At 32.6% G+C, this 16496-nt stretch overlaps 2 protein-coding genes across 3 annotated transcripts in view; one reads left to right on the top strand and one right to left on the bottom strand.

The window, feature by feature from the left end:
• The window catches only part of LOC143247329 (UPF0046 protein T07D4.2-like), a 44287-nt gene extending 43555 nt beyond the window's left edge, over positions 1 to 732 (top strand). Inside the window, exon 5 of the mRNA XM_076495236.1 lies at positions 596 to 732. Coding sequence (XP_076351351.1) covers positions 596 to 606 — 11 coding nt within the window. The 3' untranslated portion in view covers positions 607 to 732. The remainder of the gene's footprint in view (positions 1 to 595) is intronic.
• Positions 1 to 16496, bottom strand: part of LOC143247321 (glutamate [NMDA] receptor subunit 1-like) — a 117386-nt gene that overhangs the window by 14434 nt on the left and 86456 nt on the right. For both annotated transcript variants that reach the window (XM_076495176.1, XM_076495167.1), the window contains exons 11-18: positions 10978 to 11096; positions 8927 to 9091; positions 6922 to 7156; positions 6558 to 6706; positions 5728 to 5885; positions 2573 to 2745; positions 1833 to 1940; positions 628 to 773 (exon numbers count right to left, since the gene is read on the bottom strand). In XM_076495176.1, the coding sequence (XP_076351291.1) occupies positions 628 to 773; positions 1833 to 1940; positions 2573 to 2745; positions 5728 to 5885; positions 6558 to 6706; positions 6922 to 7156; positions 8927 to 9091; positions 10978 to 11096 (1253 nt within the window). The remainder of the gene's footprint in view (positions 1 to 627; positions 774 to 1832; positions 1941 to 2572; positions 2746 to 5727; positions 5886 to 6557; positions 6707 to 6921; positions 7157 to 8926; positions 9092 to 10977; positions 11097 to 16496) is intronic.

Raw genomic sequence — 16496 nt, 5'->3', positions numbered from 1 at the left:
GACGTTTTTAATAGAAAACAAACCTCTTCACTCAACGGAGACTCTAAATTAAGAAATCAAATATTTTTCTAGTTTCGTAGTCTATACATTTCATTTTATACTGTCAGTGCATAGACTAACAACGATAATAGGTTATACTTTTGTTGCTAAGCGACAATACATATTTGCCACTGTTGAAATGCAGTGTTACTAAAACGCACTAGGTTTTCTATATATTAGTTGTTAATCCAACTGATTTTGACAAATAATTATTCTACAAATATGTCACGAATAATCTCAATTTTGATTGACTCACGAAGGAATATACAGACGTTTGACTGCCTTGTCTACATTTATCTGCTTCTTTGTTGATCAAATTTTCTTTCGCAATATTTATTCATTTATGTTAGTTATGAAATGTGAAGTTAGGGTATACTTTGGGCTGAGAGTGGAAGTACTTACACCGTCATTTTTGACGGGCTGTACTATAGTCAGTGTTATTATATTACAGTACTTTCCTTTACATTAGTATACATATATATAATTTAGAGATTTGGCTAAGATTTTAGCTTATCAGTCTTACTAAAGAACATTATCATGTCACGTATCCCTACAGATGCCATCTAACAGTTTAGGAGCATGATTCACCTCTACAGTTCCTCTCCACTTGTCAGCAGCATGACGAGCCAGTTCCATTCTGCGCTGTTTGCGAGTCTGATGCTTTTTGTAAATTATCTCGATGATGATAAGGCCTATTCCTCCAATTATTCCTGCTCCAACTAAAATAAATACACCTAAAAAATATAAAAGTATCAAATTACTTTATGTGCAATAACACAACACCTACGTATTTGGTAAACGGTAAGAACAACTTCATGTTTATACAGTACACAACATTCGGCATATCCATCTCTTTGCTGAACAGTAAGACGATCCGTTCTTGGAGAGACTGGTAATCTTACAATCTTTCATATACGTATTTCCGGATATTTATCTCCCATACGTATCTGTTGGCTTTAATCTTAACCATATAATTTCGACTGTAAAGTCATCAATTGTATAATTTGCTAATAAAAAAAGCTTCTACATTTTTATAATGTTTGCAGTTTAAATTGTCAATTGAAATACCTTCATCGTTAGGCCCGGCATGGCCAGGTGGTTAAGGCGCTTGACTTCTAATCCGAGGGTCGCGGGTTGGAATTCCCATCACATCAAAGATGCTCACCCTTTCAGCCGTGAAGCGTTATAATGTTATAATGTGACGGTCAATCCCACTATTTGTTGGTAAAGGAGTAGCCCAAGAGTTGGCGGTGGATGGTGATGACAAGCTGCCTAACTTCTAATCTTACACTGCTAAATTAGAGACGGTTAGCGCAGATAGCCCTCGAATAGCTTTGCACGAAATTAAAACCAAACTTTCTTCTTTATAATTTCTGCTTTGTGTCATATAATCTGTTGAAAACGTTTTCCTAGAAATGTACTTTGTATGCTATTGTTATTCACGCTGGAACTAAAATTCAGAATATACTAGAAACTTCACCAGAATGCTACACAGTTTATGTGAGAGTTTTAGTTTAAATTCCTATTAATATTTGTAATTTATTTATAAAATTTGTATATATGAAGCACAGATACCGCTCAAATGTATAAACTTCTTACAGAATTTATTCTTAAGTTATTACGAATAAACAATTGTACAAGGTTGTTATATTGATTTAATATGAACCTCTTGTAATAAAATGTGTCTAAACTCGTTTTTTGTTTCTTTTTTTTGTACTTGTAACTACTTTTTTTGGAAGTTACTTCAAATCTTAAACATGAACATTCAAAATATACAAATTCTGTCTACTTACCCGCCATGTTCTTTAAACCGAGAGTAGCAGGAAACTTTTCGTGTTTGGTGTCACATTTGTCATCTCCTGATAATATCCATTTGTTGTCTAAGCTCTCCATATACCCGCCTTAAACAAATAATGTGGTGCAGTGACCAGAAATCATTTGAAATATGAGAACACAATCTGAGAAGAACTTCAAACTGTATGCCGATATTAAATGGATAAGTAGATAACAACTTTTCGTAATTTAATTTAAAATGCCACAACTACAATAATTACAGGTAATCAAGATAAAAATTAGAGCTCAGACGGAAAGATATGTTTTATAAGTTATCGAAAAAAGTAGAAGAATACATTTGCGATGTTTTAAAGTAGCTGCACCACTAATTCAGTCTTAGTGGTTTAAGTCGTTGTGCTTGATAATACGTTTTTTTAAATCAAATGTTTATAGATTTAGTGTGTTTAATTTACATTTCGTAGAGAAAAGCTATTACGTTTATCCCTCACAAAATTGGTGTGGCTTCAAAGATATAGTTCGAGTACGCAAGAAGAGGAAAACATCGAATTAATATAATTAAATTTATAGCAACTGATCTATATAATTCTTCTGTGCTGTTATTTAAATGTTATTTGAATTTATAAAGACAAATGTTTACAAATTGATATATGCAACAAAATTGTTATAGAGAGAAAAGTAAAAATATTTCACGTAAACTATTATTTTCAGGTATGATACTCTTTAAAAACATTTGACTTACTTTCATGCATCTCTAACAAAGCTAGAGTAACCTGATCAGCCCAGAAACTATTCTTCTGTAGCCCTATACCATATCCAGATCGCCCGAACTGTTCTCTTGCTGTAACCAGGTCACAGTCTTGTGCAGCTTCGTACTCTAACCGAGAGGAATCCCAAATGAAAGCGTTGAGGTCTCTGTAAACCAAAGGAAAGGTTACGTATTACACAAATGTTCGTATACAAATTTTAAAACCTTTCATCTTAAATGTGCGGTCATGCTGGAGCGAATGAATATGAAAGTTAAATATATCTTTCCACCTCAAATATGATATAGTTCATGTGATTTCTTTGAAAAGTTACAGTGTACTTCTATTACAAGGATAACGTATTTGCTAACGTCCAACTTTACTAATTTATTACTGTATTTTATTTAGATAACCGCTATATTTTAAATGGAAAGTTTATTTGTTTAAAATTAAGCACAAAGCTACATAATGGGCTATCTGTGTTCTGCCCACCACGGGTATCGAAACCTGGTTTTAGCAGTGCGGGTCCGCAGACATACCACTGTGCACTAGGGGGGATAAAGGAAACGAGGGACCAACAAGTATTATTATTAATAATACAGATCTGAGTTATTGTCTTGAAATGTTTAGTTGTTATATAGCAATACCTGTACTCTGAATTTGAAAATAGTGTTAATTTTACTCCACCACATACAGCTATTTTAGCGTCATATGTGCTTTTAAGTAAGTGAATCATTTTCATTGGAAGTGGATCACATTTTGTGTAGACAAACACTAGTTATAGATTTCTCTAGACCAATCGCGACATGAGAGTCTTATCGATCGTTCTAGAACCCAAACATAACAAACATAGAAATAAATGTTCATTTCGGCAAATGAAATAACAATTTTATCTAAGTAAGAGTTTTTTATTCCCGGTTTGTAGAAATCTTTATGTGATGAAAAAAAAGAGTATTATTTTCGAAATCTGCGCAGGTAAATAACAGAGCATCCGATATTTAAACAACTGCGAAATTGAACTTTATAAATGTCGGTAGACATTGTAATTAACATAGCTATACGTCCGATCCCATGCACTGTTGATAGAAGCATGCAGGTTTCGAGATAAATCTATTGGCCCGGCATGGCCAAGCGTGTTAAGGCGTTCGACTCGTAATACGAGGGTCGCGGGTTCGAATCCCGATCGCACCAAACATGCTCGCCCTTTCAGCCGTGGGAGCGTTATAATGTGACGGTCAATCCCACTATTCGTTGGTAAAAGAGTAGCCCAAGAGTTGGCGGTGGGTGGTGATGACTAGCTGCCTTCCCTCTAGTCTTACACTGCTAAATTAGGGACGGCTAGCACAGATAGTCCTCGAGTAGCTTTGTGCGAAATTCAAAAATAAACAAATAAAGATAAATATATTAAAACTGTCATCTTTATGAGTCGTGCACTTATGAACTATTTAATCTTCATGCATGTCCTGTTACTGATTCAGTAGGAATCTAAATGATATTTTCCGTTTGAGCAGCAACTGAAATTCGTCGTTTCAAATCGTCAAGACTTGTAACCATAGTCTTGTGGAAGGTGTCATTTACATGTCTTTACATAACCATAGTCTTGCGGAAAGTGTCGTTTACATATCTTTACAGAAAGCAAACCAACGAAAGCTCTGAGTCAGATGACTGAAGATGTAGGTGCTTGAAGTCTTATATAAAAATACGTAAGGAACGTGAATTGACATTTCCTGTGTCTCGATTATAATGTCCATTGTTTCGTAATATGATAAAAAACCACGTTTTGTTTTAAAGTTTTCTAAATTCACTATTCAATCACACTATTGTAGACTCAGCAGATAGCCCGATGTGTCTTTGCTATAAGAAAACACATACACAAACTCACTATTGTAATACGAACTGGAGTACCGTCCCATGGTCGGAAATTGCTTCCCTTATATGTGATTGTAAAAATCGCAAAAACGCCCATGAAAAAGTGAAAAACAGAAAATGTAAAATCGCAAATTTGTACGTATCTCTGTTTTGATTCAACAAATCTGCATGCCAAATTTAGTGAAGATTTATCAAGAGGGGCGAATCAATGGTTAAAAAACGCTCATAAGAACCGCAAAATGCAAAACTGGAAAACTGGATGTACCCCCTGCATGGACCAAATGAGCCTCCATATAAATCTTGGTGAAGATCCATTCACACCTTGCGAAGTAGTTTCATATACATAAGACAGACAATATTATTATATTTATATAGATATATTAATGTGATTGTTTCATAGCAGCCTAACACTCCATAATTCTGTAATTTTTATTTCAACTTTTCCTTTAGTAACATAATGTTAGCATTGAGAAATTTGTCACGTAAACCACACATAAGACAATGCTAAAATTAAATTGCCTAGAACTTTTCTAGTCAGGAAATCATCACTTTCAAATAGATACATTTGAATGCACTACACATTGTGAAACTATAGCATTTTGATTTGTCGGTTTCATTTACTTTCTACTGTTAGTAACTCGGTAGGCTTTGCATTCGTTCCTTAGAAAAGAATGCCTCAATTTACAATATTTATGAGATCACTCTCAGAACACCAGTGTATGATAAAATAATTTTAGCTTGAATATAAAGTTTGTTTTTCGGAAATTCCTTCTCAAATATGATAGACGGCTTATCTGTAAAAACTTGTAAATTTTCCAAATCGTGATAACTTATAAGTAGTCAGTAAGATTCATAGGAACGTTTGCTGGTTTTTCAGTGCAAAGCAACACAATGGGCTAGATACGCTCTATTCAACGCAGGGAATCAAATCGTGAATTTCGCGTCGTAATTTTCTAAACTTGTCATTGACCAAGCGCAAAATTCACAGGAATGTTTGCGATTAAAAATCAATTAATTTTCTTCTGAAGAAGAAAATGTTTTCGTTACTAAAATTGTCTTTACGACATGTTATTAGTAGTTAAATCCTAAACTTCCGAATTGTTTTAGGTTATTAAGAGAATGCGTTTAAAAAGCGTTTAAACATAGAAGTTACTGTGCCAAACTTGGATGTAAAACCAATTTAAAATTAAGCCGCAAACAATTTAGATTGACGCCATATCTACCCGTTAATACAATAATTATTTGTAAAAGTGAAAAAAGGACAAAGGTATTTCAAATTTACCCAGATTTAACGGCAGCAATGGCTTCTTCCACTGTATCATAGTTCTTTCCTTCCATCGTTCGGTACATGTTGGAAAGCTCCACCTGTCGTCGAAAGTACATATCGACTGCACTTCCTTTTACTGTGGCGTAAGTAAAATTTTCTAGTGGGTTACGTAGCTATATATGGGGAACAACCACAAGGTTACTGCCTTGTAAAGTTTCAAACAAACATAATGACTTGAACGTTTTATAAACAAGTCACTTTGATTTAGGAATAGAAAAAAAGGAGTTAAATATGATTTAATCGTCTTGTTAAATAATGTAGAGTCACTGATTCAGATGTAACAATGTCCTCTTGCTTAGGAAAGACATATTTAAATATAATAATTAATCATACATCACTTAAGATTTTTATTGACAAAGATGAGCAAAAGTTGGTGTATTTATAAAAATGATTTTCTAATTCTCTGTGTATATGCCAGCAATATTCTCTATTAAAACTCTCAATAATACAAGTAATTTAAAAAATATATCAACAAAAAAACGATGACAAGCAGGGTATTATGCACCATCCACGTGAAACTTTGATCACTTAATAAATGTAAAACCATCGATAAAAGTTTCAAATATCAGATTTCCTCCTAAAACTGGACATTTTTATCAAATAGCATCATTAACTGTCTTTGATTTAAAATGTCTAAATTTTTATCATTTGTAAGGTCACTTAAAAGTGTCACGTCCCAGGCTAAATGACCAAGAGAAACACAAAAACGAATGAGTGACATAAGTTCATATTATAAAACTTCGTTATTTTGCCGTGTGATAGATAAACGGAAAACGTTGGCTTACCCGGGCATCGTTAATCCCTGTAAGAGATGTTTCCGGACGATCTAAGACGAGGAATGCAGCCAAGTTGGCAGTATAGGAAGCGACAACTATCATGGCGAATCCTGCCCATACCATTCCCAAGACTCTGGCGCTGAAGCTACGTGGTGTACCTGCGATATGTCAGAAATACCTCTGTCATACAGTTATTTTGTCAACTACTTATTTGTCGTTCACTCTAAGTGAGGGCAGAAGTTGAGCAAATTAAACTATAAACAATGGTTAGGAATATATATTGAAATTAACAAAGAAGATGAACTTGAATTGTTTCTATATTGTACTGCTTCTCCGTAGATAAATTAATGTAATACTTTAGGTTACAAATTACCTTCTCCAATGCCACTGTTGAGTAATACTCCCCATGCAAACCAGATGGCGCTGGAAAGATTTAAAGCATCCTCTTCCGTAGCTTCACTATTGGGAAGTTTATACCGGCCAAAAGGACTAAATCTGTCCAATAGGTACAATGCTAATGCAACAACATGGACGGAAACCATAACTAGTATCCAAAGCGTCTGTTCAAAAGGTTGAAGAAAAGACGCAAGAGTGGAGCTCTTCGGTTGCTGCAAAAGAATTAACATGTGTATGTGTAAGATAATTACGTTATTTTATCCCATACTTTGAAAAAATCTGCAACCCTTTTGCATATATGAAACAGATTACATGTATGCATCACAAATATACCAACTTTGGGTATGCATGCATTTCAGCTATCTAAACAATAATAGTTAAAGATGTGTTATTAGGTAATTTTCAGTAGCGTATGGTACAAACAATTATGCAGAACAACATAATTTTATAAAAGTTTACTTTTTCATTTATCAGAATGAATAAGAACCAAAAACATTATCTGTAACTATAATTAGAATTGTTACGACGCTTGATAATCCGGCTAAACTGTCGATGTTTGTGTTTTCAATTTCGCGCAAAGCTACACGATGGCTATCTGCGCTAGCCATCTCTAATTTAGTGGTGTAAGACTAGAGAGAAGGAAGTTAGTCATCACCAACCTCCGCCAACTCTTGGGCTACTCTTTTACCAACAAATAGTGGGGTTAACTGTTACATTACAACACCCCCACGGCTGAAAGGGCGAGCATATTTGGTGCGAGGGGGATTCGAACCTGCGACCTTCAGATTATGAGTTGAACGTCTTAACCCATTTGACAATGCCGGGCGAAACTGTCGATGTGTCAAACGTTTGGGCAATTCTATGATAAAAACAGAGGATTTGTTTATGAAGTAACACTTGTATCATGACGCTGAAATACTTCAGCTGAATTACAAAGCTAAAATACGGATTTCGATTCCCTGTGGTAGACAGAATAAACATTGTTATTTTTGCGCTAAATCAGCAACAAAGATTTGATTTATTAATATATATAAAAATGTATCTTTGTAATCAAGGCAAAATACACTTGGAATTGGTAATGACAAAGCAGATGTGAAGAATACAGTCCATAATCCAAAGTCGTGTTTGGATAAGTTTTATATACCAATCACTCGAAAAATACAGCCTCAGTGTAATCTCCGGACTATGAAACTGAGAAAACACAATTCGCTTTAACAAATGTAATAGAATGTTTTCCGTCTATTTAAACAACGTAAAATAAGCATACAGTCATAGTTCTAACATATTACTCCTGGTATTGTAATATGGGCCCCCCGCTAGTATAGTGGTAAGTCTACGAATTTACAACTCTAAAATCAGGGGTTTGATTCCCGTCGGTGGGCTTAGCAGATAGTCCGATGGGGCTTTGCTATTAGAAAGCACACACATACGCACATTGTAATATAGTAAAGTCTAACATATGTGGCCCGGCATGGCCAGGTGGTTAAAGCACTCGACTCGTAATCCGAGAGTCGCGGATTCGAATCCACCAAACATGCTCGCCCTTTCAGCCATGGGGGCATTATAATGTTACGATCAATCCCACTATTCGTTAGGTAAATAGTAACTCAAGAGTTGACGGTGAGTGGTGATGACTAGCTGCCTTCCCTCCAGTCTCACACTGCTAAATTACGGACTGCTAGCGCAGATAGCCCTCGTGTAGCTTTGCTCGAAATTCAAAACAAACCTAACATACGTGTTTTTTGTTGTTTTTTTTTATTCAGCGGATTATGTTGACGAGTTAGCTTTTGCAGCTGTTAATTGCCCGATATTCCCAAAGTTTAGTTTATTAACAATATAAACACGTTGTTGTAAAAGCCAGTGATGTTTAATCTGATTACTTTTGACTATTGATGTAGTTCTTCGTTATCGATTTCAGAGATTTTCAAATCACTGCAAATGTAACTAAAAAAAGTCTGCTAATGTATTTGTATTTCCTTTACCTTCTTTTCTAATATAGTGATTCCCTGATACTTGAAAGGTTTAGTAAATTCAATAACTTGAGATCGCTCAGGATTGATGGTGAGCGGAGCGACAATCATATCTGCTTTTTCATAGACTACATCACCCATCATCCCAGTCCAATACTTCTTCTTTGAGCCATTGATCTGAAATTGTAAAGATGGTGATTCTTGAAAGATAAGTTAAGCTTTGATATGACAAATATGTCTAGCTATCCATTCAAGACGTACATATCAAAATATAGAAACCTCTAGCAGCACCAAAATATTTATTTCAGTTTCTCGAAACAATATCATTCTATTATACTTTGTGTATTTTAATAGTGAGAGAGTAGATACCACAACAACGAATCTAATCTGGTGAAATTTTGAAATTTCCCAGATATTTATAATTTTAATCAAACAGTGATGCTGCTAAATAGACGTAAGTGAAGGGAGCTTACAATACAGAAATATATTTTAAAATTTTCGGATGTACACCAACAATAAGAAGCAGACAGGCTACATTATGGTTAATTGTTTAACTACAAGTTAGTTACTAAGCGGTAGTTACCTTTGTGTTTAGTGTTAATAAACAATTGAATAACATTAAAAAACATAGCAATGCTAAAAATGAGGTGATATTTTTGGTTTTCCATTTAATTGAAATCTTTCTTACGGTCTTAGTGGGAGTCAGTATTTTTCAAACATGATGTAAATCTCATTGTCAGCTATTGTAAGTTGGTTATAGACATACAACAAAACATATTTTGTAAATCAAGTTATGTATTATATTGGGACGAAAAAGATATAAAATTAAATTTTATATGTTTATATTTTCAATACAGAATAAAAATATTTGTTTCCAAACATTCTTACACAGACGTCTTTTGTCTTCAGTATATATATATTATCTCTATTTAAAAAAGAAAGAGTTATTTTATCTCCACGAGATATTATTCTATCTCACATAACCTATGTTTAGTGATTATTGCTATTATATTTTTCTCGAAATGATATTCTATAATTTACTCAGTATTATTGTGTATTTAATTTATTAAAATACTATGTTAAAGAACTATAGAAGTTATTGAAATAAATCATAACATCTATAATACTTAAACTACATTGTGTATAAAATTAGCCTTTGTTACTGATATTCAGTGAATGCTGTAGGTTCAGAAAAAACTCTTTGAAACGTACAGTGTTATCAAGAACATATTTATCATTAAACTTTTAATGTACTAACAACATATTTTAATAATAAAAACACAGTGGAAGTTTAATACACATTAAAAAAGCATTATCTCCAAGTCAGTCATATCTCAAACAGCAAGTATATTTCAATATTAAGACAAGAAACCATGGAACAAACATGGATAAAATGTTAAAACTTTTTCTAAAACTCTACCTACTGCTGGCAGGAAATAACAATTTATTTTTAATTATTATGGATACACGTATACGTTTAAAAGGATGAAGCATAAGAACTTATCACCAATCAGAGCGCTTGTTGAAAATGAATGTTCACATAATTATTTGAAAAGTCCCTGATATAAGCTGTAAACAAAAACTAAGGAAAATTAAAATCTTTGGATGTTTGGGTCAGAATAACCGGATGGTAAGAACAGCAACCATAAATACAAATATGCCCCCTAAATTATTTTCTTACTTAGATTCATCAATATTATCAAATATTTATCCATATGAATGACGTTAGTAACTAAATTTAGAAATAATAAATTATTAACATGCAAAAATAGATAAAACTTTATCAGTTTTATGTTACTCGTTTTTTTGCATTCAATTTGTAGTTTACAAAAAAACAAACAAACAAGATCAATTAACCAAAAGCTTCACAAGATAGGCTCTCTTGAATATATTTTGAAAAAAAGGAAAGACAAAGATAGCCAAAAATATGGTATATATACATTTTTCTAAGCATAACGAATTATGGCACAATCTAATATCAGTAAATGTTGCTGAGAAACGAAAAAGTCATAAAACGGCAAGGCTTGAAACTAAGACAAGATGCCTTTTAACAATAATCTTACATATTCGTGACTGCCATATTGTCCATCTTCCACTTGGTAAAGACTGTAGGTAAAGTTCAGGTCATTTCCTAATTTCTTCAGTAAATCCATACAGTAACCCCGGCAACAGTAGAAGTGTTCTGGAAAGAAATACAGAACCAATTATAATTTCGAGACACACTCTTACACACCATTAATTATTTTAGTAAAATATGTTTGTTAACGTGGACAGTCGCGTAACATTGTGAATTTGAAGTTCCATGGTTCACCTTCCATTGCTGCAAAACTCTTCGTTAGTAAAAAGTTGCTTCTTAGTATGCCACTTTAAAATTAGGGATGGTTAATGCAAAGAATTCTCGAGCAGATATGGGAATATTTAAAAAAACAAAGAAAAACAGCCTTTCAAATAAGTTTCACAGATCGCTGCTAAATGAACGGCGTTTAATATGAAGTTTAAATCAGAATAACACTTTTTTTTTCGTCCGTATTGGCTGATGCTAATAAAGAGAAAGTCAACTACTAGCTCATCTGCTACAGATCTATTTGAGATTTTGTTTTACATGGCTATTGATTAACATCTTCTCGGCAAAGAACTCAATTATTTTGGACGTTTTAGGTTATGTTGTACACTGATCTATCTAATACATTCTTTGTTCTAATAATAGGGTTAAATTTGAACGCTGATTTAACGAATATTTGTCTGAGGCCAGGTGTAGAAGTCGAATACTTTGTAAAGTTTTAATTAATACATAAAAACTAATGTGATAAGGGAAAATAATTACGTATAAGGAACTAATTTATTGAAAACTGAAATAAGAATCTCGTGTTGAATAATAATATCAACATATGAACAGCAATATGTTAAAAAACGAACATGAACAATATATTAAAATAAACACACTGTGAAAACGTTGATCATAAGTGACGCATAACTAATCGACTGGAGGTAGTATTTACTTACAATAAATAGCAGATTGATCAAGGAAATATTTAATACTAATAAAGATCACCTGAGTCCCAAAGCGTCTTCGACCATTCAGTTAAGTCAAGATATCTGTGTTCGTTCGGAAATTAAAGATAAAATTTGTGAGAAAAATATATAATCTATATTTTCCATTTAGCCTTGCTGCTATAATGTTTAATAATTTGTTACGAATGCTTAAAACCTGATTAACTTTAATGCAGTAGCAGTCCTACAATTTACTCACTCTTCAGTGATTATTTAAATTTATCCAGTATTTCCGAAACCATAAATTTATAAGTCAACACTTCTGTGACTTAAGGTTTCAGTTATTACATAACAGTACTTTGCGAGCAAATGTTTGTTTGTTACACATTTTGCTATATCCACTGCGAGAATCGAAATGCACCGTTTGATTTTAATTTACTACTATTAGTTAATGGTAGAATAGAGACAGATCATTTGGTGTCCCTCGCTCCAAACAGTAAGGGTGTTCTATCATTTACAATTTTGTGGTTAATGGTTCTTAAAACATTTAACCAAACAGCATGCATTATGTACGTTCTTAGATTGAAATTTTTTGTCTTAAATTTAAAAAAAAATAAATTTTACTACCACAATTTCCAGTATATATACAATCGTTATGTTTTGTCTTAGTTTATGAAAGATGAAAAATTGCGCCTTAAATGCTACATAAATAAACTGGATCTTGATTATCTTACTATAATGGGCGTAGCGTGTGTGTACGTACATATGTATATGACTGAAATAATAAATACAATGGATCGCTCGCTACCTGTTCAGTGGCATCACAAACGAAAATTCATAAAAAACTCACTCATTGGGTATTTAAGATTCAGACACTTAGAAAATGTCACAACCATTTTTTAACACAGAACAAAATTTTAAATAAAATCATTCCCCTCATGAAAAGAACATGACTTTTACTAGGTCTGCATGTTTGATTATATCTATATTGATATAATTTGTAAATATAGTGAAATAACGGAGTTGTTAAAAACTGTTATTTTTTCAGTAAAGGATACCACTTTCAACATATAAAAACATTACAGTTTATATCAGCACAATCAGTGCAAACATTTCTCCTGTGCAGTACTTTCCAGAAAATCACTTTTTAGAAAATGTTCACTTCTTTTTTCAATGAGGTATGAATACTACGATTAGACATTCTGCTAGTTTGGAACAGTTTTAAAGTACGTGTTCCACAATTTTGTGGTTCGAGAGAATATTCACGATTTTAGACAAAATTATAACATTTTGAAACAAAACGTAAAAAATGAAATGAAAACAGTTAAAGTAATTAAAAGACAATTTCAAGAGTATTTGTCACTGCTGAGAAAGCAACTATGCTAAACAGATTACAATCATCTTTTTAACTGGACAACTATTGAGAATAATAAAGCTTTAATGAAACGTAGGAATAATAATTTAGAAACAAAATGAATAAGTAACCGTAACAAGAACAGCTTTATAGATGGTCTGAATATAATAATTTTTTCAAATTGTTATTTAAATAAAATAAAAAAGAGGTTTTAGCCCTTACTTTAAAATTTATTATTTCACCAAAAAAATTAAAGTATAAGGATTATTTTAAAATCACGATCAGTTGTTGAAACAAATTCTAAAGAGATTATTTGGAGTAAAAGTAAAGAATCTTTTAACAGTATAAAAACACAGAGCAGTGGCATAGATATGACATTTTTCAATGATTATTATTCAATAAAAAACTCACTAACATAAATAAGGAAGAAGTTTCACCTTAAAAAGTTAATAATGAAGGTACACTCACTTATTAAACCTAATGAGTGAAATAATGTGGTCAAATTAAATAGACTATGTAAATAAAGTAAATGAAAATAACAAATTTGTAAAATTACACAATTAAAACTAGAGAAAGAGAATAAAATACGAAGGTAATTGTTATAACTGAATAAGGATGATATATTGATGAATTATGAATATAGTATTTTAAAACTAATTGGTTCCCATGCAGAGATGATGTAAAAGGTTTCTACGATTCGTCAAGAGGATGTCTAACGAACTCAGATAAAAGTACATAAGTTATCTGTGTTTTTAAAAATAAATATATTATAAAACATTTGCGGGTTTTTACAAAAAATAAGAAATTTGACTTTAAAGAAAGAAATGTACAGTGCTAGTTTTGATACAACGTTTTTCTAAACCACATAACCACTAGAATAACCTATAAGTTTATGCAAAGAACTATTGTACCTTAGTGATAATGAGCAAGTAAGTTTTTTTGGAAATATGTTTCAAAAAATTCAGGAGTTGTGTCATTAAGTAATTTCAGTTTCTGTTTAATAACGAAATCGTTAACCATCTGGACTGATCAAGGTTATCTCTGTCACTTAGAATGTATTTCTTTGCTATCATGAAAAACAAAGTGGCTTAAGGAATGTCCTGTACAGTTTAAACAAAAATACATTATAGAGGATATGTAAATTATATTTATGTTGCTTTTAGAGAGATTGAACACGATGAGAGTTTTTAAACCTACATTACAGTATTGAATTTGCTAACTGTTAACCTACCTTAACGGTAAACATTCCAATATTACATTATCCCTTGAATTATCCACAATTTTTTAAGCCTGTGTGCGGATTATAATATTTTTTAAATATAAAGATCGAATTTTTACTTATAAAAGGTGGAATATAGGATGTGAATAGAATGTATCTTAAATCTAATTTAGATTATATAGGTTTTACAACTAGCGAGTTAATAATACGTATACAAAAGCATGCAAATTTGATACCTTCGTCATATTAAGAGATAAACGTTATATAAGTGTGATAAACAGATGTATAGGGGAGGGGTAAAGTGTTTTCTAATATCTGTCAATAAACAGAATAAATGTAATTTATTTCTCTCACTTTTATAAATATTCGTGTTATTAGCAAAATAATGTAACAGTTACTGATGATAAAAATTGGAGTTATAAAGATAACGGAATGTCTCCATATCAAAGCTTTTTGTTTGTTTGTTTTGAATTTCGCGCAAAGCTACTTGATGGTTATCTGCGCTAGTGTAAGACTAGAGGGAAGGCAGCTAGTCATCATTACCCACCGCCAACTCGTGGGCTACTCTTTCACCAACGAATAGTAGGACTGACTGTGACATTATAGCGCCCCCAAGGCTGAAAGGGCGAGCATGTTTGGTGCGACAGGGAGTCGAACGCCTTAATACGCTGAGGCATGCCGGGCCTATTAAAGCTACAGTACACTGTCAAATATTTAGATATGTTTGTTAGATGTATTTCAATAAACGAGAGGTAATGTGTTTTTTAGTGTTTTTTCTTATAGTAAAGCTACATCGGGCTATCTGCTGTGCCCACCGAGGGGAATCGAACCCCTGATTTTAGCGTTGTAAATCCGTAGACGTACCGCTGTACTAGCGGGGGGCGAGAGCTAATGATGAAGCTTTCCAAAATGAAATAATACACTGCAAAGTACTGGGAAAGAATAAAAAAATAATACACTGCAAAGTACTGGGAAACAATAAAAATAATACACTGCAAAATACTGGGAAACAATAAAAATACAAAAAATCTGAATTAAGAAATTCATTCACTCACACCCCCTTCCCCAGCGGTAAGTTTAGGGCCTTATAACGATAAACATTAGGTATTGATAATTCAGTAATAAGTGAACAGCACTACATTGTTCATTTAGTTGAAGTTTGACAGTGTAGTGGAGCTTTGATATGGAAACATTCCGTTATCTTTATAACTCCAATTTTTTTCATCAGTAACTGTTACATTATTTTTCTAATAACACGAATATTTACAAAAGTTAGAGAAAGAAATTATATTTGTTCTGTTTATTAATAGATCTTAGAACACACTTTACCCCTTCCCCACACATCATAACTATTATTAGTTTTCATAATTTCTGGTCATCATATAGACAAGTAGTAACTTTGCCCATTTACAAGGCTAAAATTCGCAGTTCGATTCCCCACTTTGGACAGAAAGCAGATAATTTATTGTGTAGCTTTTCGCTACGAAAAACACAATTTTAATTTTTAAACTCCGTAATTACGTCACTGTTATGATGGCCGAAACGTTCCAACAGGTCTTTGTTTTTGCAACAACAAATGATTGTGATTTAAATGATGTATTACATTTGTTAATTGGATAAGGGTGAATAAGTCAATTACACATTAACTGTCTTCCTTGTTCTGTATTCTAAAATGTTTTCGGCGTCTTTGATATTTCTTTTGATGCAGCTTTCAATACGATCATTACACTATGTAACACAAATTTTGTACCTGAATAGTATGTGTTATTGCTTAATTGCTTATGTTGTAAAAGTACAGAAAATGGCCATTATTCCCTTCAAACTTTGCATTTGTGGCCTGGATAATGAAATTTAGAAATTATCCTATTTTCTATCTAAAAACGGGCAAATTTGCATATTTTCATTCACATATGGTCTGAATAAAACAACATATGAATCAAGATTTACATGTATTTATACTATGTTATACAAAAATGAACAAAAATGTTTAGAAGTGAGTAGTTTTTCGAGATTTGCGA

Source organism: Tachypleus tridentatus, chromosome 1, assembly GCF_004210375.1.
Source record: "Tachypleus tridentatus isolate NWPU-2018 chromosome 1, ASM421037v1, whole genome shotgun sequence".
Taxonomy (NCBI): domain Eukaryota; kingdom Metazoa; phylum Arthropoda; class Merostomata; order Xiphosura; family Limulidae; genus Tachypleus; species Tachypleus tridentatus.
The sequence above is the reverse complement of the archived record's forward strand: the minus strand, read 5'-3'. Positions and strand labels throughout refer to the sequence as shown.